Source organism: Erythranthe guttata, chromosome 13 (genome assembly GCF_056151865.1).
Source record: "Erythranthe guttata isolate IM_541 chromosome 13, IM_541, whole genome shotgun sequence".
NCBI classification, from domain to species: domain Eukaryota; kingdom Viridiplantae; phylum Streptophyta; class Magnoliopsida; order Lamiales; family Phrymaceae; genus Erythranthe; species Erythranthe guttata.
In genome coordinates this window covers 486,475-511,127 of record NC_142545.1, presented here as the reverse complement: position 1 = coordinate 511,127, position 24,653 = coordinate 486,475, and the positions used below count along the sequence as shown (strand labels likewise).

The following is a 24,653-nucleotide window of genomic DNA, read 5'->3' as shown; positions in this document are numbered from 1 at the left end:
CCATGATTTGCCGATGTTGAGTACCGAGGGATTCGTTCGGGAGTACGATTGTGCTCGGATGTCTGGTAAGGGCCCTTCTCACATGTTGGAGTTGGCTGGTGGGGACATATGTCGGGTGAGTCCTTGTTTATTTAAAACAAGATTATATGTTACTTCATCTCTTCCTTGTGTAAGATATTATTTATTTATTTATTTTTTTCAGTTGGTAGCGACATGGAGATATCTCATGGAGCAAGGTAGGAATGTGGAGGCTAGGAAGGAAGAGGAGCGGGCTCGAAGTCAGGTGCGTGACGACGAACTTCTAAGTCAGTTGGAAATAGCGCGGTCTGATCTTACTCAACGGACAAAGGAGCTTGCTCAGTGGACAGAGGAGCTCGATGTTATCCGAGGTGATGCGAAGGCGTATAAGGATGATGTCAGAAGTTGAACGAGTGCTATGACCAGCTCAAAGAGAAATATGAAGTTCAGAAGGCGACGGGGAAGAGGTTCCTCGCTACGTCAGGTAGTGCTGCTTATAAGGAGTCCATCGTGGAGGAAACCAAGCTTAGCTTTCGTGGTAGTGCTGAGTGTGCTACTATGATTGAGGAGCATGCTTTGTCTGTGGTCTATAAGCCATTAGTTCATGCCTGTCGCAAATACCTTCGTGAGGCGGGTGGTATTAGTGAGAAGGTTATTCGTAAGATGGAAGGGGGCATATCCGATGGAGAGGAGGTCGAGGTAGATGTCAATGAGACGGGCACAAAGCTCGTGGATGACATGGTTGCTGATGACCCCACTGTGGGGGCGTCTTCCGCCCGTGGTGGAGGAGTTTAAATTTATTTGCTAGGATAGTTAAATTCCTTTTTTTTTTTATTATTTGTTATGGATTTCTTACTTTATTTTTATCGCCGATGTAGATGGGTATGTCCACTACTATTTCGTTTGAATTTCTTCCGTGTTTGACATTTGAAGAAGTTTGATATTTCGATTTACTTATTTTGAAATTGTCAAGATTTTTATGCGTTGCTTATGTGTATTAACATTTAGCGTTGTACGCGATGTACTTGAGGAGGGGATCAATCTCCCAAGGTTTTTGTTAAGGGTCGTGCCCATTGTTTGGACCGCTTGGGTCTTAAATATCTTTGTCCGTGGCCACGTTTTAAAAGTAACACCTCGTGAAACAAATAAAGGGACTTAGACAATCCAGCTGGCCAAGCTATATGGATTATCTAAATCTCTCTAAGTGTTTGTAGGGTTGTATTGAATTGAACTCATGGTAAGAGGTAACTTGTATTGACGTAATTACACATAGAGTAAAGCAAAAATTTTAATTTATTCAATGATAGCAAAGAAGAATTGTTACAAGCCTATGTGAGGCGAATGAAAATAAATTGCTAATGTCATAGGCCTACGTGAGGCGAAGGTAAATAACTACTGCTAAAGCAAATAAATTGACACGATATATTTTTTTCTAAGTGATTGTACTACACTAGTTCTTCTTCCACGTCTTCCTTGTACTCGTTCGTTTCGCTGTGCTGATGGTAGATTTAATTTCTTTGGCGTCTCTATGTCTGCAAAGTATTGTTGAGAAAAACATTGTTTAAACACTTGTACGGAAGACTTAGTAATTGAAGCTGGTGTGGTGTTTACTGCAATGTCAAGGACCCTATTACGGGGATTGCTTTTCTTCCTCGCACTCCGAGATATGAAATCAACTCGTGAGTTGTTGTGAGTTGCTATGTGATCATGCCTGTTAGTGAAATTATTTTATCACGTTAGTAAGAGTAAACAAGAGCATGCGTATGTTATATTCTAGTGGAAGTATTGTTACCCTTGGCGATGTGGTATGGAGTGTCTTCGCTCTTTGGGCCATTGATTGAGTAATATACATCCCCTTGTAATAGGTTCTCAATCGGTAAGAAGATTATGAGATGTGATTATGAATTGATGATGTAAGTAAAATTACTAGCCCCCCAGTTTAGGTGAGACGTTTACGCACCTCGTTATGGAGTAGGAAGTTTCCAAGCATGTAGAGACGGTTTTGTGAGACGAGTGACGTGGAAGGTCGCGGAGCCTGCAGGGGTAACAATTTCTAAGTAATTTTCATATATGAGAGGTATGGGTGGTGACTTCAACGGATCTTAAGTAAGGTAGATGTATACCTTAAGCGTAGAACCGTTTGAGGTTCCCTATATTCCATGTTCTGGGTATAGGGTGTCCGTCCGTGTTCTCGAGGCGATATGCTCCAGTGTTGACCACTTTTGTAATTTTATATGGTCCATCCCACTTTGGATCGAGCTTACCAATGGGGTGGGAGGCTTCAGCTCTTCGGAGGACTAAATCTCCAACTTGAAAGGAGCGAGGGCGGACCTTTGAGTTATAGGCCTTGGCCATGCGTGATTTGTACATGTCTTGCCGGATGCATGCGATCTCTCGTAGCTCATCTACGAGGTCTAGGCTTCCCCGCATAGCTTCTTCATTAGCTGCTGGATCATAGTTAGTGATTCTCCAAGATGGTTCACCGATTTCAACGGGTGCTATAGCTTATGTGCCGAAAGCTAGATTAAAAGACGACTCTCCAGTTGCTGCTCGTGGGGTTGTGCGATAAGCCCATAGGGCGTTAGACAATTCTTCCACCCATCTCCCTTTGGCACTTCCAAGCCTTGTTTTAAGGTGTTAGACTATGGTGCGATTCGTGACCTCCGTCTGGCCGTTAGCCTGTGGATTGGCTACGGATGTAAAGAACTGTTTGATGTCCAAGCCGAGGCACCAATTCTTTACTTTGTCGTCGCAAAACTGGGTTCCATTATCTGAGATAATGGAACGTGGGATCCCAAAGCGACACACGATGTTCTTCCATAGGAATTGGATGACTTCTTCTTCTCGGATGTGTGCTAAGGGTTCAGCTTCCGCCCATTTGGTGAAGTAATCCACTACTACAATGACGAATTTGCGCCCTCCCGTGGCGCGTAGGAATGGTCCAACTAAACCCATTCCCCATTGGGCGAAAGGGATAGGGCTGTCAATTGGTTGGATTAATGCGGCTGGCAGGTGAGGGATATTGGCATGCTCTTGGCAGGGCTTACACCTCCGAACTAATTTCTTTGCGTCTTCATGCATCGTTGGCCAGTAGTAACCTTGCCTTAGTAGTTTGAGAGCTAAGGTTCTCCCGCTCAAGTGATTTCCGCAGATACCTTCATGTACTTCTCGAAGTACGTAATTTGCTGTGGTCGGGTCGAGGAACTTGAGATAGGGGAATGAGAACCCTTGTTTGTATAATTCTTCTCCCACTATGACGAAGCGAGCGGCTCTCGTTTCTAACTTCCGTGCTTCAGTGAGATCAGTTGGGAGTTATCCCTTCTTGAGAGATACTTCATGATTGGAGTGAACCAACATGGTTCATCCTCCTCGGTGTACTGTATTTCACTAGGTGAAGTTATCTCCGGTTGAGGTGAGGTGAGAAGCGTCACCTTCCGACTTCCAATGCTTGCCATGAAGTTTCAAAGCCTAGCTAATTTGTCAGCATGGATGTTACTAGAATGAGGTACTTGTTTAATTTCGTAGCTCTCGAACTTGGATAATAGAGAGTGTGTGTGTGAGAGCTAAGTATTTGGCCATGTATCTTCTTTGGCCTCGTAAACTCCGAGTACTTGGTTAACGACGAGCTGAGAGTCGCTTTGGATTAGGAGCTTACGTGCTCCGGCTGCTATGGCGAGGTGGATTCCTGCTATCAGTGTTTCGTACTCAGCGACGTTGTTTGAGGCTGTGAATTCAAATCGTTGAGCATATTCGAATTCCTCTCCGTCAGGGTTCGTTAGGACGATACCCTCTCCATCTCCAGTGGCTGTGGAAGATCCATCGACGCTGACAGACCAAGTAGGTAGAGAGGTGCTCTCTTGTACTGAGCTCATTTCGACTAGAAAGTCAGCCAATACTTGTGCCTTGATGGCGGGGCGGGGTTTGAATTCTATTCCGTACTCACTCTGCTTTATCGCCCATTTGGCTAGTCGCCTGGATGTCTCGGGACTCCTTAATATCTGTTTCAAGGGGTAATTGGTGAGAACCACCACTTGATGTGACTAGAAGTAAGGTCTAAGCTTCCGAGCTGCGTTGATGAGGGCGAGAGTGAGCTTCTCCATATTGGTATAGCGTTGCTCGGCTCCTTGGAGGGCACGACTTATGTAGTATATGGGTTGGTGACCTTTTTCTCCATCTCGGATGAGGACTGCGCTGATGGCATCAGCCGAGGTAGCTAAGTACAGCAGAAGGGTGTCTCCCGGCTGAGGTTTTGTAAGTAGGGGTGGTGATGCAAGATATGATTTCATCTCGATGAATGCCTTTTGACATGTTTCATCCCATTCAAACTTTTTTCCTTCCCTTAAAATCTTAAAGAAGGGGAGAGCCTTGTCCGCTGATCTTGAAATGAACCTGTTCAGAGATGCCAAACAGTCGTTAAGTTGTTGGACTTTCTTGATCGATGTTGGTGGAGCCATGGAGGTGATTGCTTCGATTTTCGCGGGATTAGCTTCGATTCCTCGCTGCGAAATCATATAACCCAAAAATTTGCCTCCCCGAACTCCGAATGAACATTTGAGGGGGTTGAGCTTCATCTTATATTTTCGCGGGGTGGCGAAACAGTGATCCAGATCAGTTAAGTGGTCTGAGACCTTGACACTTTTGACGAGCATGTCGTCGATCTACACCTCCATATTCTTACCGATCTGATCTGCGAACATTGCGTTCACTAGACGTTGGTAAGTTGCTCCCGCATTTTTTAATCCAAAAGGCATGACTTGATAGCAGTAGATGCCTTGGTCTGTGACAAAGTTGGCCCTCTCTTGATCTTCTGGGGCGAGTAAGATCTGGTTGTACCCTTGATATGCATCGAGGATGCTGAGGAGCACGCATCCCGAGGTTGAATTGATGAGTTGGTCGATTCTAGGTAGAGGAAATGGGTCCTAGGACAAGCTTTGTTGAGGTCAGTGAAGTCCACGCATAACCTCCACTTGCCACCGGGGTTAGGAACGAGTACTACGTTCGACAACCATTCAGGGTACTAAACTGGTCGTATATGACCTGCCTCTAGAAGTTTCGCTACTTCCGCCTTGATGTGTTTGTTGCGTTCGGGACCGAATGTCCGCTTCCTTTGTTTGACCGGCTTCAATCTTTTGTCCACGTTGAGTCGATGCAGCGCTATCTGAGGGGGAATGCCTGACAAATCTTGAGCTTTCCAAGCGAACATGTCTCCATTGCATCGCATGAAATGGATTAGTTGTTTCTCCATCTCTGGATCTAAGTCAGATCCGATGCGTAAGAGTTTGGAATCATCTCCAGGTGTGAGCTCTATGAGCTTAAACTCTTCGACGGCCGCTAGCTTGATGCTATCGTCAGGTACACTGATGAGGATTTCTCTATCGTCCTCAATGATCGCGTTTACCCATTTCCGTTTGTCGGGTTTTTGGGTGTCGTCTCCCCTTCCGGACGGTTTAGGCTTCTTTGAAGGTTCTCGTAGGGCTCTTGCATAGCACTCTCGGGCGAGACGTCTATCTCCAAGTACTTCCCTCATTCTATAGGGAGTAGGGAATTTCCACTTCTGATGGTAGGAGGAGGGTACTGACTTGAATGTATGGATTGTTGGCCTCCCTAGGATGATGTTGTAGGGGGACGGCTTGTCGATGATGAGGAATTTGATTATCTTGGTGATTCGACAAGGGTTTTCCCATAAAGAGATGGGCAGCTCCACTTCTCCCATGGACAAAATGCCATCTCCCGTGAATCCTTTTAGGGGCGTGGAGATCGGGCTAAACCGGGCATTATCTATGCCCAGCTGCTTGAAAGCGTGGAGGTACATGATGTCGGCTGAGCTTCCTCAATCCACTAATATCTTCTTAACCAAGTAGTTGGCCACCGACGCTGTGATTACTAATGCGTCGACATGATCTTCATCGGGACCTTCAAGGTCCGAAGAGGTGAAGACTATGTTATTATCGGGTCTCCGTATCTAGTAGATAGATGCGGATGAAGAGGCATGCTCTTGATTCATACGTGCTGACCGAGCAAGGTTGCGTCTTGCATTTTGTGAATCGCCACCCGCCGGTCCTCCAGAGATAAAGACAATGATTCCCCGGGTGGGTTGATTATCATTGTTATCTTGTTCTCGCCGATGACCTCCCTCCTCTCTTTGTTGTGGTTGATCTCGATTGTTATCTCGGCGTGGGAGGTCATCACGGCGCTTGTTTCGAGTCTTATCGATGTACTCGCCTAAGTGGCCCTGCTTGATCAATCTTTCAATGGCTACCTTGAGTTGCGCACATTCCTCGATAGTATGTCCTCTATCCTTATGGAATCGACAGTAGCGATCCGACTTTTCTCGTTTCGCATTTGGCTGCATAGGGCGTGGAGGTTCTGCTAAACCTGTTTGTTTAGCGGAGTGAACCTATTGTAGGAGGAAGATGCTTGACTTTGAGATGGAAGTGGTGGGCGTCGATCATCCCGTCTCCTAATGTCCTAACGGTCATCTTCCCTCTTCCTTTAAGGCGGAGCATGGGTAGAGGCCTCCTCTATTCGCACGTATTTCTCAGCTCGGTTTAGCAACTCCTCTAGGTTGCATGGAGGTCTTCCGGCGATAGATTCTTTGAATCTACCCGGCTTCAAGTTTTGTTGCATAATCCCCGAGAGCATGTCTTGCCCTACACTGGGGACTTCATGGACGGCTTCTACAAAACGCTTGATGTAGTTGCGGAGCGTTTCGTTATCTCTCTGTACTACAGAGAAATTGTGGGCTAGGGTCTTGGCATATTGCTTGTTGATGGCGAATTGGTTGGTAGACCGGGTTGACAGCCGAGCGAAGGTGTCAATCGATCCTATGGGTAGAGAGTTGAACCAATTCATTGCTCTCTTGTAGAGAGTGGTGCGGAACATTTTGCCCATCGCAACATCCGTCGGGCCATATAAATCCGCCATGGCGTTGAATTTCTCTATATGCTCCTGTGGATCGGTGGTCCCTTCAAACTGAGATAACCCCGAGATCTTCACTCGTTGAGGATGTCTATGGTGAAAGGACTGCGTCTTATTGGGACGGGCATTCTTTCCCCCATTGGATTATTCTGTTGGGGGAAAGAAATTTGGGGAGACATTCTGCTGTTTACCTCGCCTTCTCCCTCATTAAAGAGAGGGACTCTCTGTGGAGACGCATTCCCCCGTGGGGGTGAGCGCTGACGTTGCTGTCTGGGCTCTGCCCCTCTGTGATTGGTAGATAGCTGCACTCGGGACCGTGGGTCTGAGGTGGAGGAGGAGACACTTATTTGGTTCTGCACTGGCGGTGGTGCCATAGGTTGCACCACAGGTAGAGCTGGCGCTGGTATCGCATTAGGAGCGTTTGCTCCCATCGTGGCGATATATTGAGTCACGGCTTCGGTGGCGGCGCGAGTTGAGGCTTTTGATATCATGCGTTGGAGCGCATCCTCCGTTATTTGAACCGTTCGAGGAGCAGAGAGTGTTGGATCGGCGAGTGGTGGGTCCCGAGGGGGGATCACCTGAACCTCGCGAGGTGGATCCGCAGCACGTGGAGGAGGTGGGAAGCTAGTTCCTCCACGGACTGGGAGGTTGTTAGCTGTGTCATTTTCTCTCCGAGCAGACGCCTCAGGAGGATCTTGTTGGCTACGTGATCTGGTTTGCATCGTTCCCACAGACGGCTCCAAATTGATGATACTAAAGTTTAGATCACCTAGGGTAGTGTAGAAAACGAGTTGGGAGAGCAAAGCTGATCAGTAGCTTGATAACTCGATGATCCTAAGGTCCCTGCGAAATGAGCACACGTGAACTAAGCCGGGGGTTGATCCGGCGGAAACCCCTCCGATGCTCAAGTCAGATGTACGGATCGTAGAGATAGTAGAGAGAATAAAACTCTAGATAGTTCATGAATAATCAAAACGTACATTTACAAATGAGTAAAACCTCTATTTATATGTCGTTGATTGGGTTGGGCTTACTTTGTTGGGCTCAAGCCTTACTTTAAAGGTGTTTGGGCTTTCGTGTAGTGGGCCCAATTGTAAGTGATTGAGCTTTCGTGTATCAGGCCTAGTTATTAGATAAATTAGGGCCCATTGAGTCGGCCCAGTTAGGTATATCACATTGTATGTCGACATTTTTTTTAAATATAATTTAATTTATTATTGAAAAACACAAAATACACAAAATAAATGATAATAATAATAATACACAATTTAATTTATAAACTAATTTAAAAGTCCACAGTGTTGACATTCTTCAACACCACTGTAACACTGCAATTATATATAAATACCGACTACGTGAAACCCTAATTAATTCTTCATTCAGATGACAGAAAAAACAAATTATTAAACCTATAAAAAACACGGCATTAAGTAATATGTACAATAAAACCAATAGATTAAACGGAGACTTTTAAACAAACCCATCAAAAACGGGAAAATCAAACAACGATATATAAAGCGTATGCTGAACAACTGCATTCCAAAAAAATCCCAAAAGCAATATGCATAAAAAAAAATAAAAAATAAAAACCAAAATAATACCCATTTTCGCTCCCTACGTCGACTGTATTCTTATTTTTTCCCCATTCCAGTACCGTCTCGACGATCTCTTTTCTCATGTTTGGAATATCCTTCACGCCTTGTGTTTTTGTAATAATATTATTTTCAAATATTGCCTCACAATGTAGCACACAACGACCCCGCAGTCGACATTGTCACTCTTCTGTTGCGGAGCATCATTCATTAAAACCACTTCTTCGTTATACGGGAGATCAAATTTGTGATATCTCCCCGTCTTATCCACCGCGTCTTTCTGAAGAAAAAATAAATAAACCACACAACATTTGTATAAATGGCACTTAATTCATAACCACATGACATTTTTATAAACAACATAATTGAAAACCACATAATTAAATTAGGCACAAATCACAACAACATACTTGAAGACCCAAAAGAGATACAACACAGACCATTAAGTGGTTTCAAATAACAACACAAACAAAATAATTTTGGTTATAATATGTGCATACTTTAGAGATATGTAATTCAGAACCACATACAACTTTTTTTTTCGGTTTCACAAAGTCAGCACCCACATAACCTACTTAGCACAATAACAATAATGAAAACCACTTAAGATAATAGTCAAGACATGTACATAATTAACACCTCGTAAACAAAACTACATACCTTTTGTGTGGTTTAAAAACCAACCCATAAAACCAGCGGAAAAATTAGCATGTAAAGATCATGAATGAAAACCACTTAAACAAGATCATGGTTGGCATATGTTCACAATTCAAATTCCCATAAATAAGACTGCATATCTTTGAGTGGTTACAACGGAACCCAAAAAAACTAATTAAAATGATAACATGTTTACAAAAATCAAAAACCGTATTCACTTAAATATGTTTTTTTACACTGAAACAACAATTTACAAAACCAAACAAATTTACCTAAACAAAATACACAATTACATTTTTTTTTGGTTTTCACAAAAAAAAAATGTTGAAAAACACATTACCTATGTAGCACATGAACATAGGAAAAAACCACTTAATACAGAACCACCGAATATGTTCCCAACTCAAAACCGCTTAAACAAAACCACATATCAAAACCTAGGGGTGAGCAAAAAAACCGAAAAACCGAAAAATCGAACCAAAAAACCGAAAAACCGAGTCGTTTTAAACCGTACCGAATAGCAAACCGCATGTACGGTTTTTTATTTTTGAAATACCGAATTATTCGGTTCGGTATGGTGGGAAGGTAAATAACCGAACCGAAAAACCGAACCGAACCGAAACTATAAAATGACTTCATTTTATATAATATATGTATTATTTTACCCTAATATTTATTTTCTATCTTTCAATTACTTGTCTCATTCTAAGCATTTGTTCATAAATTGAGACATTGTATTTTATTTATTTAGTAAGTAAAAATTTACTTGAGTTCATGGTTTTAATAATGTGGTAGATGAAAGTAGGAAAAAAAGAATGAAGCATAATACATCATCTAAATTACGTAAGTCCTATGAAATTAAAGATTTTATATTTTCATTGCATTAGTAAGTTGTGAAAGTAATTGTAATTGTATTTTTTTGTTTGTACAACAACTTGAATATATATTGACACTTGAACCGAAAAATAACCGAAACCGAACCGAAAAAAAACCGAAACCGAATCGAAACCGAAAGAAACCGAACCGATAAAAAACCGACATACACGGTTTTTAATTTTACAAAAACCGATATATTCGGTTCGGTTCGATTTTTGGCTAAAACCGAACCGAACCGACCCGTGCACACCCCTATCAAAACCGCTTAAACAAAACCACATATCTTTTGTGTGGTTTAAAAAGCAACCTATAATACCACAGGAAAATTTTTTTTGACTAGGTAACTAAATTCTACCTGATCTAGGTAACTCATTTTTTACTAGGTAACTAAATTCTACCTAATCTAAGTAACTCAAGCATACTAGAATTTTTTTTTGACTAGGTAACTAAATTCTACCTGATCTAAGTAACTCATGCATTCTAGAATCCTAATATTATAAGAGTTATTATAATATAATATATTCTAATACAGTGTAACACTGCAATTATATATAAATACTGACTACATAAATCTGAGATGAAGAATCTGTTCATCTGGGCCGCCGCCGTGGTTCTTCTCCCGGCGGCGGTGCTCGCCAACTGCACGTGCGAGGCGGAGGAGGATGGCGACCGGAGCAGGAGCCTGGCCCTCAAGTACAAGTTGGCTGCCATCGCCACCATTCTGGTGGCGAGCGCCGTCGGGGTGTGTCTTCCGGTGGTCGGGAGGAGGGTTCTGGCGCTGAGTCCGGAGAGGAATTTCTTCTTCGTGATAAAAGCGTTCGCCGCCGGCGTGATTCTGTCGACGGGGTTCATCCACGTGTTGCCGGATGCATTCGAGAGTCTGACGTCGCCGTGTATTCCGGCGAGCCTGTGGGGAGATTTTCCGTTCACCGGGTTTATCGCCATGGTCTCCGCTATTGGGACTCTGATGGTCGATACGTACGCCACCTCGTACTACCGGCGCCGGTCGAAGGACAAGGCGGCGGAGGGAGTCGGCGGCGCCGGAGAAGGGATTCTTCCTGTTCACACCCACGCCACTCACGGCCATGCACATGGGTCGGTTTCAATGGAAGCGGATTCCGGCGAAAGTGACGTGCTTCGCCACCGTGTGATTTCACAGGTGTATATAATTTCTTTAATTTAGTTATTATTATATCACTAAAATATGATAATTTAATTTATATTAATGCTACCAAATTATTTGGAGTTGAGAAACTATTTTTTTCATAATTGGGTAGATTAATTAAATGATACAAATTCGATGCGTTAAATAATTAATTAAATTTTATATTATACAGTCTACAAAATTGATTAAATATTATATTATCCGGCGCCGCCGACTCCCTCCGCCGCCTTGTCCTTCGACCGGCGCCGGTAGTACGAGGTGGCGTACGTATCGACCATCATAGTCCCAATAGCGGAGACCATGGCGATAAACCCGGTGAACGGAAAATCCCCCCACGGGCTCGCCGGAATACACGGCGACGTCAGACTCTCGAATGCATCCGGCAACACGTGGATGAACCCCGTCGACAGAATCACGCCGGCGGCGAACGCTTTTATCACGAAGAAGAAATTCCTCTCCGGACTCAGCGCCGAAACCCTCCTCCCGACCACCGGAAGACACACCCCGACGGCGCTCGCCACCAGAATAGCGGCGATGGCAGCCAACTTGTACTTGAGGGCCAGGCTCCTGCTCCGGTCGCCATCCTCCTCCGCCTCGCACGTACAGTCGGCGAGCACCGCCGCCGTGGCCGGGAGAAGAACCACGGCGGCGGCCCAGATGAACAGATTCTTCATCTCAGATTTATAGATCTTTTTCAAACCAACAGTTTTCCGATGCTGAATTCTTGATTTTTCAAACTCATTTGCAATATTTTTTCTTGGATCATACTCAGCGTGTCTTCTTTCCCGATTTCTGTGAAAGGTATGATGGATCTTCCGCTGTGTTTTTTCTGTGTTTAAGAATTTCGTGTGGCGTTTATGCATTTGTGATGATGATTTCTCTATTTTATTTTTGTGGGTTTCAGTAATATAACGATGCTCTGTTTGTAGGTTTCAAAAATATATTTACATTTGATTCTTTAGTTATCAATGCGATTTTTATGTTCTTATGTTTTTTGTTTTGTTGGTTGAGTAATTTCATGGAAGTTCCAGTTGATGTTATTACATCTAATTCGTTCTCTTGGTTATCCAATTATTTATTTATTTTTTAAATTTTTCCAATTCTGATTTTCCCTGTTCTTTTGGCAGAACTTGTTGAGAAGTGCTTCAAGTGAGGGGTAAACATGTCCAAATAAATGCAAATAATAGTTTAAGATGTGAAAAAGAAAAGGTCAACCCGCCACATCAACAACAACTAACGGAATGGAAACGAAGGGGTCATTTTGTTACGTTTTGTAGTTTAAGGAGGTGTTTGCGACCAACCCTATAGTTCAGGGGTGCAAACTGTACTTTCCCCTTTCAATTATGTTGTTTATAAAAATGTCATGTGGTTATGAATTAAGTGCAGTTGATACAAATGTTGTGTGGTTTTCTTTTTTTTCTTCAGAAAGACGCGGTGGATAAGACGGGGAGATATAACAAACTTGATCTCCCGTATGACGAAGAAGTGGTTTTAATGAATGATGCTCCGCAACAGAAGAGTGACAATGTCGACTGCGGGGTCGTTGTGTGCTACATTGTGAGACAATATTTTGAAAATAAAATTATTACCTAAGCACAAGCGTGAAGGATAATATTCCAAACATGAGAAAAGAGATCGCTGAGACGGTACTGAAATGGGGAAAAAATAAAGAATACAGTCGACGTAGGGGGCGGAAATGGGTATTCTTTTGGTTTTTTTTTTTTTTTTTTTTTATGCATATTGTTTTTGGGATTTTTTGTGGAATGCAGTTGTTCAGCATACGCTTTATATATCGTTTAGACGTGTGACATATGATCATGGTGGTTAGTTAATGTATTGTTTGATTTTCCTGTTTTTGATGGGTTTGTTTAAAAATCTCCGGTTGATCTATTGGTTTTATCTTACATATTACTTAATGTCGTTTGTTTAAAAGTCTCCGTCATAGGTAAGTATGAACTTTGATTTTATGTATTCATAATTGCGTTATGACTGTACTACTATAAAATAAATTTTACTGTTAACTTTGATGAACAATATTGATGTCAAATCATTATCGCTCGCAAGGATGCAGTCGTCGTACACGTCAAACTTATTAGTCAAAGAGAAGTTACATTCATTGATCGCGTCCCACTTCGACCAAATATATTTTATTAATGAATCAAAATTCATGCAATCAGACCATCGCTTTATTGCAACAATCCCTCGAAACCTCAACACAAATGTCACGTTGGAATCCATGAAACTGCACAAAATAATTACATGATAAATTTTGAAGAAAAAAAAACATGCTATTAAAAAGGGAAAAAAAATACTACCACGATTAAGAACATACATTATAAATCTGACACGTACAATGATAATAATTTTAAAACGGACATGTAACTTTTTAATCCGGCAATATATCAAAACCACTCTGACATTTTAAAGTATCGATCGAATATATGCTACAACAGCATAACAATGTTGGAGAAAACTCATGTGCATTCATATTAAAATTAATTCGAAAAGTGCTAAACCCATGACTATTACGCAATATCATGGTTTGCGGAAAAGCACGCAAACCACTATGTATTCTATTGAGACGATTGTACTGCATATTAGACTCTATATTTTCTTGACACGAAAATCACTCTGTATTTTGTTGAAAACCACTGAATGTTGCTACATAAATGGGAAATTCTGAAAATCACTTTGTATTTTATTGAAAACCACTTTTATTTTGCTACGTAACTGCATTCATATAAACATAATTTTGAACCCAGAAAAAACCATGACTATTATGGATATCGGCTATTATGTGTGAAAACCACTCTGTATTTTCGAAAGGTTCGATCGGCTATATGCTAAAAACCACATAACAATGTCGGGGAAAAACAGTTGCATTCATATTAACATAATTTTGCACAAAATAAAAAAACCATGAATATTATGGGTGGTGTCGGCTATTATTTGTGAACAGGGGCGGAACCAGGATTAGAAAGTAGGGGGGGTGAACTAAAAAAATAGGTTTATACTGCGAATTTTTAATTAAAATGATATATATATATATATATATATATATATATATATATATAATTTTATCATATTTCAAGTATGACAAAAAAATCTAAATTATTCTAATAATATATTGCACTTAATGGGATTTATGGCACGTCTCGTATTATTTTTTAGAGACATTGATATAAAAAATTAAAGATCGATAAGTAAATATTCATAAATTTTATTTAAAATAGTACAAGTTTTAACCATTTTATTTTATATTTTTATATTAATCTATAATTTATATAAAATTGTGGAGAATAAAAAAAAAATTAAGGGTTAAAATGCATATTTACAAAACCTTTGGGGGGGCCAAAAGTAATATTAAAAAAATATTATGCCAAAACAGCAAAAAAAAATTGTTTTTTTTTTCTTGGGGGGTCAACTGCCCCCCCCCCCCCCCCCCCCCCCCCCCTCCCGCGCCCCTATGTAGTACCGCCCCTGTTTGTGAACACCACTCTGTATTTTGAAAGGTTCGTTCGGCTATATGCTAACAACCACATAATAATGGCCGGGAAAAAAACAGTTGCATTCATGTTAACATAATTTCGAACACAAAAAAAAAAATTATGTATTTTGTTAAGACGAAACGTTCTGCTCCTGCAATCGAATCGGTAGAGGATGTGTGGAAATAATACAGATTGCTTTGAAACGGTTTCTCTGTAATTAAGGGGCGCAATCGTGGGATTATATATGAGGATGTGTCGTTACGATAAAATAGAAAGAGATGTTACAAATCTTTTTAATTTTTTTTATTTCCAATCATAAAACATACGTTACTTTTAAGTTAGGGGTAGAATAGTGATAATTTATTATTTTTTACTATTTAATACTGAAATGGATTTATCTCAAAAAGTTCTAAAAAAATTGGATCTACTGTAATTAGACTTGTGTAATGGGGGGCTTTTGACAAATAATCCATTTATTATTAGGTAACTAATATCAATTGTATTTTTATTTTGATTTTTGAATATATATATATATATATATATATATATATATATATATATATATATATATATATATATATATATATATATATATATATATATATATATATATATATATATATATATACACGTATATATAGATGTGATGAAATTGATACAAAAGAAATGAGGCTGATTTCCCCTACCTTATACTATATATTATGGACAATTCAAAGAAATAAATCCTTGAAGGCGAAGTTCGATGCCCGTCTGCATTTTCCAATGCTCGAAAGTGTGGATGGTGACCAAGTTCGTCAAGCGACTTCGTGTCACAATGCTTATATCCCAAATGCATGCGACCATCGAGCTTCAATTCATTGAAGTATGTGAAGGCTTGGCCCCTCTTCACATACATCAATTGCCCGTCTCTTTGAAGGCAAGGCGTCTTCGTCTTCGCGAAAGACGCAGTATGGCTAGTCATGTCAAGATGTGCTCGACGAAAGAAGTATAACAAATTTGTTAGGGTGCTTAGATGAGGTGGCGGGTGGTCGTGCGCCCTCCTTGCCCTTCTATGCGGATTTTAGATAATAGAGGTACCTTGAGGTGGAGAGTCGCCCCCCTTCTTTCCCTTCGAGGTGGATTTGGAATACCAAAGGTACCTTGAGGTCGAGAGTTGTCGCCCTCATTCTGGTCCGTATATGCATATTTGGGATACCACAGGTTCCACGAGGTAGCGGTTCGCCGCCCTCATTCTTGCCCTCTGAGGCGAATTTGGGAACCCAAAGGTACTTGAGGTGACGGGTCGCCCATCACCCACCTTCTTTCATGACACGTGATTGAGTATATGCATTCCCACAGACGACGTCAAATAATGTTGCTCAAATTTTGATTGGGCAACCCAAGAGTTTTTGAGCCCATTAAAGTAGAGAATACCTAGAGGTACTTCTACGTTCTGAGATACTCAATGCTCAAATGTTGATTGGGCAACCCAAGAGTCATTGAGTGGGCCCACAAGAGTAGAGATTGTCGAAGATTACTACTACATGAGTCAAGAGTACAAATACACTCATTGCTACTCAAATGTCGATTCGGGAACCCAAGAGAATTTGAATCTGTAAGAATAGAGATCCACTAGTTAACTTACAAAACAAATAAAAACTCTAGGTAACATGTCTAGGCTGGCCCGACGACTATTCTCCAATGGTGAAGTAGAAAAACTATCACAATATAAACAAATAGTTTAATTAACTATTTGCCTCACTTATTTATAGGTGAGAGAGGGAATATTAGACTTTTTTAGGGGTGAGAACAAAAAACCGAGGAACCGAAGAATCGAACCGAAAACCGAAAAAATCGAACCGAATTGCACCGAACCGAAGTATACACCGCAAACTTGGTTTTCAATTTATTGTGAACCGACAATTTCGGTTCGTACTCGGTTTTTCAAGTAGTAAACCGAACCGAAATATATATATATATATATATATATATATATATATATATATATATATATATATATATATATATATATATATATATATATATATATATATATATATATATATATATATATATATATATATATATATATATATGTGTATTTTTTTTTTACTTGAATAAATTTCAATTGATTTTTGGGCCTACGTTTGGGCTGGTTTTTGGGCTGACTTTCGGGCCAAAATGAGCCCAAAACCGAACCGAAAACCGAACCATTATTGAAACCGAACCCATAATTTTATGAACCGAAAATGAACGAAACCGAATCGAAACCGAGAAGGAACCGAACCGCAAGAAACCGATCAGTTTGGTTTTTGGTTCCTTAGGAACCGGACACTTCGATTCCGATTCCAGTTTGTGGCTAAAACCGAACCGAACCGTTCTCACCCCTAGACTTTTTGTTGAAAACCAATGTCAGACAATAAATGTTATTTAACTAGTAATAAATGATAATTAGACATTATTATTAATTAAGTTGATTTGGATCTTTACCGATCAAAATCCCAATTCGACACATCAATTATATATTTTTTTAATTTTTTTTTCTTTATTTCGTTTTTCTATGTTTTGTTAGTCATATGTCAAAGCTTATTAGGAAAATATAATTTTTTTTCTTTAAGAAAAAACTAGGAGAGTTCATTAATGTAATAATTTAGAGCTTAAATATCTTGAATATAGCTAGACAAAACGTTTGAAGTAAAGGACTTCATTGAAGACAACCAGCAATTTCGTGACCTGCTTGATTGTTTTCCCTCATGACATGACAAACTTTGAAAGTTTCGAAACCTAGCGTCAATCTCTTAATATCATCGATAATATTACTGTTAACCGTAAATTTTCACATCTGCAAAATATAATAAAAACACATGACAAGAAAATAGGGAACAAATAATTTATTAATCAAAACGATGTGGATTACAATCTCCGTAATTCCCCTGATTCTTCTCTCGTATTCTAATTTTGATTCAAGGGCTTAAAAGCTTGTTCTTGAATCGAACATATGATTTCCTATCACGAACACCTCGAATTTAAATATGTTATAAATTCGAGGAATCAAACATATGATTTCCTATCACGAACACCTCGAATTCAAATATGTTATGAATTCGAGTCGGAGGCTCGAGACGTGAGCTTGAGAGCTCGATATGTGTCTGTGTGAGTCTGATTTTTGCATGGACCGAATGGCTCTTTTTATAGGCACGAGATAGGGTTTTGACTTGTAGCATGGGCCGATGGAGTTGGATACTGTCATTTGGTTCATTGGGCTAGATTTGTGCCCAATTAGATAATCCGTAAAATAAGAATTTATTACTTATTTAAGGATTAATCTATTTGTAAAGCCCAAATATGTTATGAACTTAGATTTGAGACCCAATTAATAACCGATTTATTTGGCCATTAATTGGTGATTTTTTTCGAAATTTCGGTGTCAACAATTACCATAGAATGTCCGAGAATCCTCCTCTCCGTTAATAGCTGCAATAATTGTGCTGCAATCGCCTTCCAAAAATACTCTATTCCACTGGTGACCACGGGCAAATTCTAAGGCTTAAAGAGCAGACATTGCCTCGGCTGAAGTAGAGTCGAGGAGAGATCGATGAGCTCCAAGTAGAAAACCAACCTAGGCAACTTCCATCAGCTGACCTCGCCAAACCACCCAAACCGCAGCCGTGGTCAGCCAAAGTTAGAGAAGCATCAAAATTAATTTTAACTTCATCTATTGGACGTGAAGCACCTCTGCAGCAGCAGACCCATGCACATCTGCAAGGAATTTCTTTGCCAACACGATAACGTCAAGAGCCGATCGACAAACACATCTTCAAAAAACCTCTTGTTCCTTGCATACCATGTAGTCCAACAAATAACTATACAATATTCAAAATCGGATTTGTCGATTTTATCCTTCATATCCATAATCCAATCGACAAAAGAGAAATCATTCGGCCAATCGACCATGCCACTCCACTAAGCACCCAAACTTGTCTAGCGCACGTACATAAAGATAGACTGTAAAAGGCATCTTCTTCACCTTCACCACGTATTTCGCTTTAATTGTTGTTTAATTTGCAATTAATTCCCATTCTTGATTACAACAAAAGAAAGATGATGACTTGATCTTGCTATACAGAAAATGACAAGGAAAAGAGTATAAATTAAACATCATATATAATTGATAGTAGATAATAAAATTCTTGAACAAAATAAATCATCGTAGACAAAATCGAAAAAATTGAAACCGATAACAAAAAAAAATGTCTCTCGAATCCTCCGAAACAAAACATTTGTCATTTCGCTCCATTCGCAAATCTTAATTAGCACACCAAAACAAGCAACAATCAAGACCACACAGATCTGAGGCTGCAATAAATAATTTAACTCAACAAATTTGTTATTAATTAATATTTCAGAAGAATAAATTAAGATACAATTTGTTTTAGTTTTCAAAATATAATGTGAAAAGACTTTATATATATAGGAAGTCAAGCTATGAGAGACATACAACCAGCACCAATAAGAAGTGACAAATTTGCCCCTAATTGTAATTTTCCATTACTTTGCATTTTCGGGCTCATAAAATCGGCAGAAAGAAGATCGACGAGCGCCATGTAGATCAATATTCCGGCCGATGCTGCGTTGAAAACACCTTGTACAATTAGAGCCGTTGAGCTCGTTTCGCTGTAGATGTTTGTAATTCCGATTCCGATTCCGATTCCAACTGGGGTTGTTATGGAGAAGAATATTGTCATTATTGTTACTGCCCTTACTTTAAACCTTGCCTAAAAAAATAAAAAATAAAAAAATAAAATTAAAATGTAATTAGTAATAATTCATAGATTAATTAAATAATTAATTATGTATTAATAAAATTAATTAAATAAAAAAACCTGAGTAATGCAACCACCAAGACCAATGCTTCAAAGAATTGATCTTGCTAGAGAACCGTTTGATCCCGAAATCGAACGTACTTTTCGAGCCGCTAGGAGACTTCAACGCGAAAACAATATAATGGAGGACGAAGAACGTAGGGCAGCGGGCAATTTACTCAGTGCCAACGGAAACCAAATCCAAGACCCACCCCCTCAACTCCCATTACAACCAGCAACTAGGCCACGGGCACTTCAGGACTACATAATCCCGACTCATGACGGATTCCGCCCGAGCATCCAATATCCACCCATTGAGGCGCACAATTTTGAGATCAAGCAAGGCCTCTTGACGATGCTCCAAAATAACGGACTATTTAGTGGATTTGCGGGTGAAGATCCCCATCTTCACATTGTCAATTTTCTAGATACCTGTAATTCCCACCGTCAGAACGGCGTTTCCCAAGAGGCGCTTCAATTAATTCTCTTCAAGCATTCCTTACAATGAAGAGCTCGCCAGTGGTTGATGTCCCAAGCCCCCCACTCTATCTCGTCGTGGCCTCAACTCCTCAACCTTTTCATGAAAGTTTATAGCTCACCTGAGAAGGACGAGAGAATCCGACGAGAAATTCATAATTTCTTCCAAGAGCAAGGCGAGCAATTATACGAGGCATGGGAGAGATTTAAAACTCTTTTGCGGCAGTGTCCGACACATGGAGTCGAGCAATGGCGGCAAATCCACATCTTCTACCAAAGGATTAACTAGAATGCACGAACCGTCTTAGATGCATCAACTGGGGGCAACTTCATGAGTCAATCAATACCGGATGCATTTATTATGTTGGATCAAATTGCACACAATCGGTTTGCCAAGTCAAGCGGGAGGACGGTTAGTGGAGCCAAGAAAATTCCCGGAGTGTTGGAGTTAGATGCAATTACGGCCCTTCAAGCTCAAGTGACCCAAATTGCTCAACAAAATCAACTAGCTCCTTCTGCAGCACATCAAAGCAAGTCTACCATAACAAGTCCAAGCAATCGATTCTCCATGTTGTGAAATTTGCGGTGGAAATCATTACACACTCCAATGCCAACAAGATGTGGAGTCGCTCAACTACGTCAACAATGCGCCTCGCCAATTCCAAAATCAAGGGTGGAGATCACAAGGGCAATATGGAGGAAATCAACAAGGACAAGGATATCAAAGACCTCAAGGTCAATCCCAAAATCAAGCCCCTCCTCAACAAAGCTATCAAGGCAACAATCCACCGGCCCAAAAATCAAACACGGATGAGATATTGGCCTAATTCATTACCGCTACCCAAGCCTCGCTGCGGAATTTGGAGAATCAATTCGCTCAATTCTTTGTGAATCAAGAGAAACGTCTGGCGGGAGCATTGCCATCGAATACGGAAGATCCTCGAAAGCAAAAGTTTGAGACGTGCAAAGCTATCGATGTCAAGATCGAAAGAATGGAAGAAATTCAAGTCAATGTAGCTGAATGGGTGGAACCAATCCCATATCCACAACGATTGCTAACGAAAAAGATCGAGGTCGAGACGTGCCTAGCAGTCACCTTGAAGAACAATAAGCAATTGGAGGAAGCCCCACGAAAAGAGAAGAGAAACACGGTAATCGAGAAGCCGAAAGTGAATGAGGAAAAAGAATCAACTCATGAAGAGCCACCATCAATGGTGCCTTCACAAGTCCCTCCAATTCCTTATCCTCAAAAGTTTATAAAGAAAAAGCTCGATGCCGAATATCAAAGATTTTTAAACAAGTTGAAGGAAATTCGCATAAATATTCCTTTCATTGAAGCACTTCAAAAGATGCCAAAGTGGGTGAAGTTCCTCAAGGACCTCGTGAAGAAAAGTAAGAAATTGCAAGGGAACGAGATGATCCAACTCACGGAGCAAATTAGTGCAATTCTTACTCGGCCTCTTCCACAAAAACTCGGCGATCCAGGTAAGTTTACTATTCCTTGTACTATAGGAGGTAAAAATTTTAGATCGCTCATTGATATGAGGTAAGTTTTATTATGTGCATGAATTTGATCACCTTATGTGCTTTAATGTTATTGTTAATCGCATGAATCGGAAGATCGGGTTAATAATTAGAACTGTGGTAGAAGAGCATTTGTGGTATTAACATAGGAATATAGTTAATCTCTTAGGTAGTCATTATTGAGATTTGTGCTTAATGTTTTGTTCTAGAATTAATTGTGTAGGAATACAGTAATTGAATCTAGAGTATTACAATCGTAATACACGCGGAAGCGGGTTATGATTAATTTAGCATCTCAGGTTAATAATCCGCGTTAATTACTTGCATAATTGAATGAGTTAATATGAATGCAACTATTTTTTCATGGTTTTTTATTTTGTGCAAAATTATGTTAATATGAATGCAACTGTTTTTTCCCCGACATTGTTATGTGGTTATTAGCATATAGTCGATCGAACCTTTTGAAAATACAGAGTGGTTTTCACACATAATAGCCGATACCCATAATAGTCATGGTTTTTTCTGGGTTCGAAATTATGTTTATATGAATGCAGTTACGTAGCAAAATAACAGTGGTTTTCAATAAAATACAGAGTGATTTTCAGAATTTTCCCATATATGGGTACAATTGTCCATTTACGTAGCAAAATTCAGTAGTTTTCAACAAAATATAGAGTGGTTTTCGTGTCAAGAAAATATAGAGTCTAATTATGCAGTACAATCGTCTCAATAGAATACATAGTGGTTTGCGTGCTTTTCCGCAAACCATGATAGTGCGTAATAGTCATGGGTTAAGCACTTTTCGAATTAATTTTAATATGAATGCACATGAGTTTTCTCCAACATTGTTATGTTGTTGTAGCATATATTCGATCGATACTTTAAAATGTCAGAGTGGTTTTGATATATTGCCGGATTAAAAAGTTACAAGTCCGTTTTAAAATTATTATCATTGTACGTGTCAGATTTATAATGTATGTTCTTAATCGTGGTAGTATTTTTTTTCCTTTTTAATAGCATGTTTTTTTTTCTTCATAATTTACCATGTAATTATTTTGTGCAGTTTCATGGATTCCAACGTGACATTTGTGTTGAGGTTTCGAGGGATTGTTGCAATAAAGCGATGGTCTGATTGCATGAATTTTGATTCATTGATAAATTATGTTTGGTCGAAGTGGGATGCGATCAATGGATGTAACTCACTTTAACTTATAATTTTGACGTGTACGACGACTGCATCCTTGCGAGCGATGATGATTTGACATCAATGTTGTTCATCAAAGTTAACAGTAAAATTTGTTTAATAGTAGTACAGTCATAAAGCAATTATGAATACATAAAATCAAAGTTCATACTTACCTATGACGGAGTTTTTTAAACAAACGGCTTTAAGAAATATGTACAATAAAACCAATAGATCAAACGGAGACTTTTAAACAAACCCATCAAAAACGGGAAAATCAAACAATACATTAACTAACCACTATGACCATATGTCACACGTCTAAACGATATATAAAGTGTATGCTGAACATCTGCATTCCAAAAAAAAATCCCAAAAGCAATATGCATAAAAAAAAAAAAAAAAAAAAAAACCAAAATAATACCCATTTTCGCCCCCTATGTCGACTGTATTCTTTATTTTTTCCCCATTCCAGTACCGTCTCGACGATCTCTTTTCTCATGTTTGGAATATCCTTCACGCCTTGTGCTTTTGTAATAATTTTATTTTCAAAATATTGCCTCACAATGTAGCACACAACGACCCCGCAGTCGACATTGTCACTCTTCTATTGCAGAGCATCATTCATTAAAACCACTTCTTCGTCATACGGGAGATCAAGTTTGTGATATCTCCCCGTCTTATCCACCGCGTCTTTCTGAAGAAAAAAAAATAAACCACACAACATTTGTATCAACTGCACTTAATTCATAACCACATGACATTTTTATAAACAACATAATTGAAAACCCCATAATTAAATTAGGCACAAATCACAACAACATACTTGAAGACCCAAAAGAGATCCAACACAGACCATTAAGTGCTTTCAAATAACAACACAAACAAAATAATTTGGTTATAATATGTGCATACTTTAGAGATATGTAATTCAGAACCACCTACAACTTTTTTTTTTTCGGTTTCACAAAGCCAGCACCCACATAACCTATTTAGCACAGTAACAATAATGAAAATCACTTAAGATAATACCATTGAACATAGTCAAGACATGTACATAATTAACACCTCGTAAACAAAACCACATACCTTTTGTGTGGTTTAAAAACCAATCCATAAAACCAGCGGAAAAATTAGCATGTAAAGATCATGAATGAAAACCACTTAAACAAGATCATAGTTGGCATATGTTCACAATTCAAATTCCCATAAACAATACTGCATATATTTGAGTGGTTACAACGGAACCCAAAAAAACTAATTAAAATGATAACACGTTTACAAAAATTAAAAACTGTATTCACTTAAACATGTTTTTTACACTGAAACAACAATTTACAAAACCAAACAAATTTACCTAAAAAAAATACACAATTACATTTTTTTTTGTTTTCACAAAAAAAAATGTTGAAAAACACATTACCTATGTAGCACATGAGCATAGGAAAAAACCACTTAATACAGAACCACCGAATATGTTCCCAACTCAAAACCGCTTAAACAAAACCACATGTCTTTTGTGTGGTTTAAAAACCAACCCATAAAACCAGAGGAAAAATTAGCATGTAAAGATCGTAGATGAAAACCACTTAATTCACTATCACTGCATATCTTTGAGTGGTTAAAAGACTGCATATCTTTGAGTGGTTTTCAAATTCTCATAAACAAGACCGCACATCTTTGAGTGGTTACAGTGGAACCCAAAAAAACTAATTAAAATGATAACACGTTTACAAAAATAAAAAACCACAGTCACTTAAAGATGTTTTTATATTGAAAAAACAATTTACAAAAACAACCAAGTTTATCTAAAAAAAATACATATTTACAAATTTTTTGGGTTTCACAAAAAAAAAGGTCAAAAACCACATTACCTATGTAGCACATAAACATAGGAAAAAACCACTTAATTCA

The 24,653-nt window shown here is 39.3% G+C and overlaps 1 protein-coding gene, 1 long non-coding RNA gene and 1 pseudogene across 2 annotated transcripts; 1 reads left to right on the top strand and 2 right to left on the bottom strand.

The window, feature by feature from the left end:
- The first annotated feature begins 2,662 nt into the window (after positions 1 to 2,662).
- Positions 2,663 to 11,244, top strand: LOC105951845 (zinc transporter 5). The gene is made up of 2 exons (XM_088811771.1): positions 2,663 to 2,674; positions 10,645 to 11,244. Exons 1-2 carry the CDS (start codon positions 2,663 to 2,665, stop codon positions 11,242 to 11,244), a joined length of 612 nt encoding a protein of 203 aa, XP_088667897.1.
- A 179-nt stretch (positions 11,245 to 11,423) lies between these two features.
- LOC148765554 (zinc transporter 1 pseudogene) lies at positions 11,424 to 11,900 on the bottom strand (annotated as a pseudogene).
- An 11,043-nt stretch (positions 11,901 to 22,943) lies between these two features.
- LOC105951861 (uncharacterized) lies at positions 22,944 to 24,171 on the bottom strand. The gene is made up of 2 exons (XR_016029335.1): positions 24,097 to 24,171; positions 22,944 to 23,436 (listed from the first exon to the last, which is right to left on the bottom strand). It is a non-coding gene; the product is annotated as an uncharacterized LOC105951861 (long non-coding RNA).
- Positions 24,172 to 24,653: the final 482 nt, after the last annotated feature.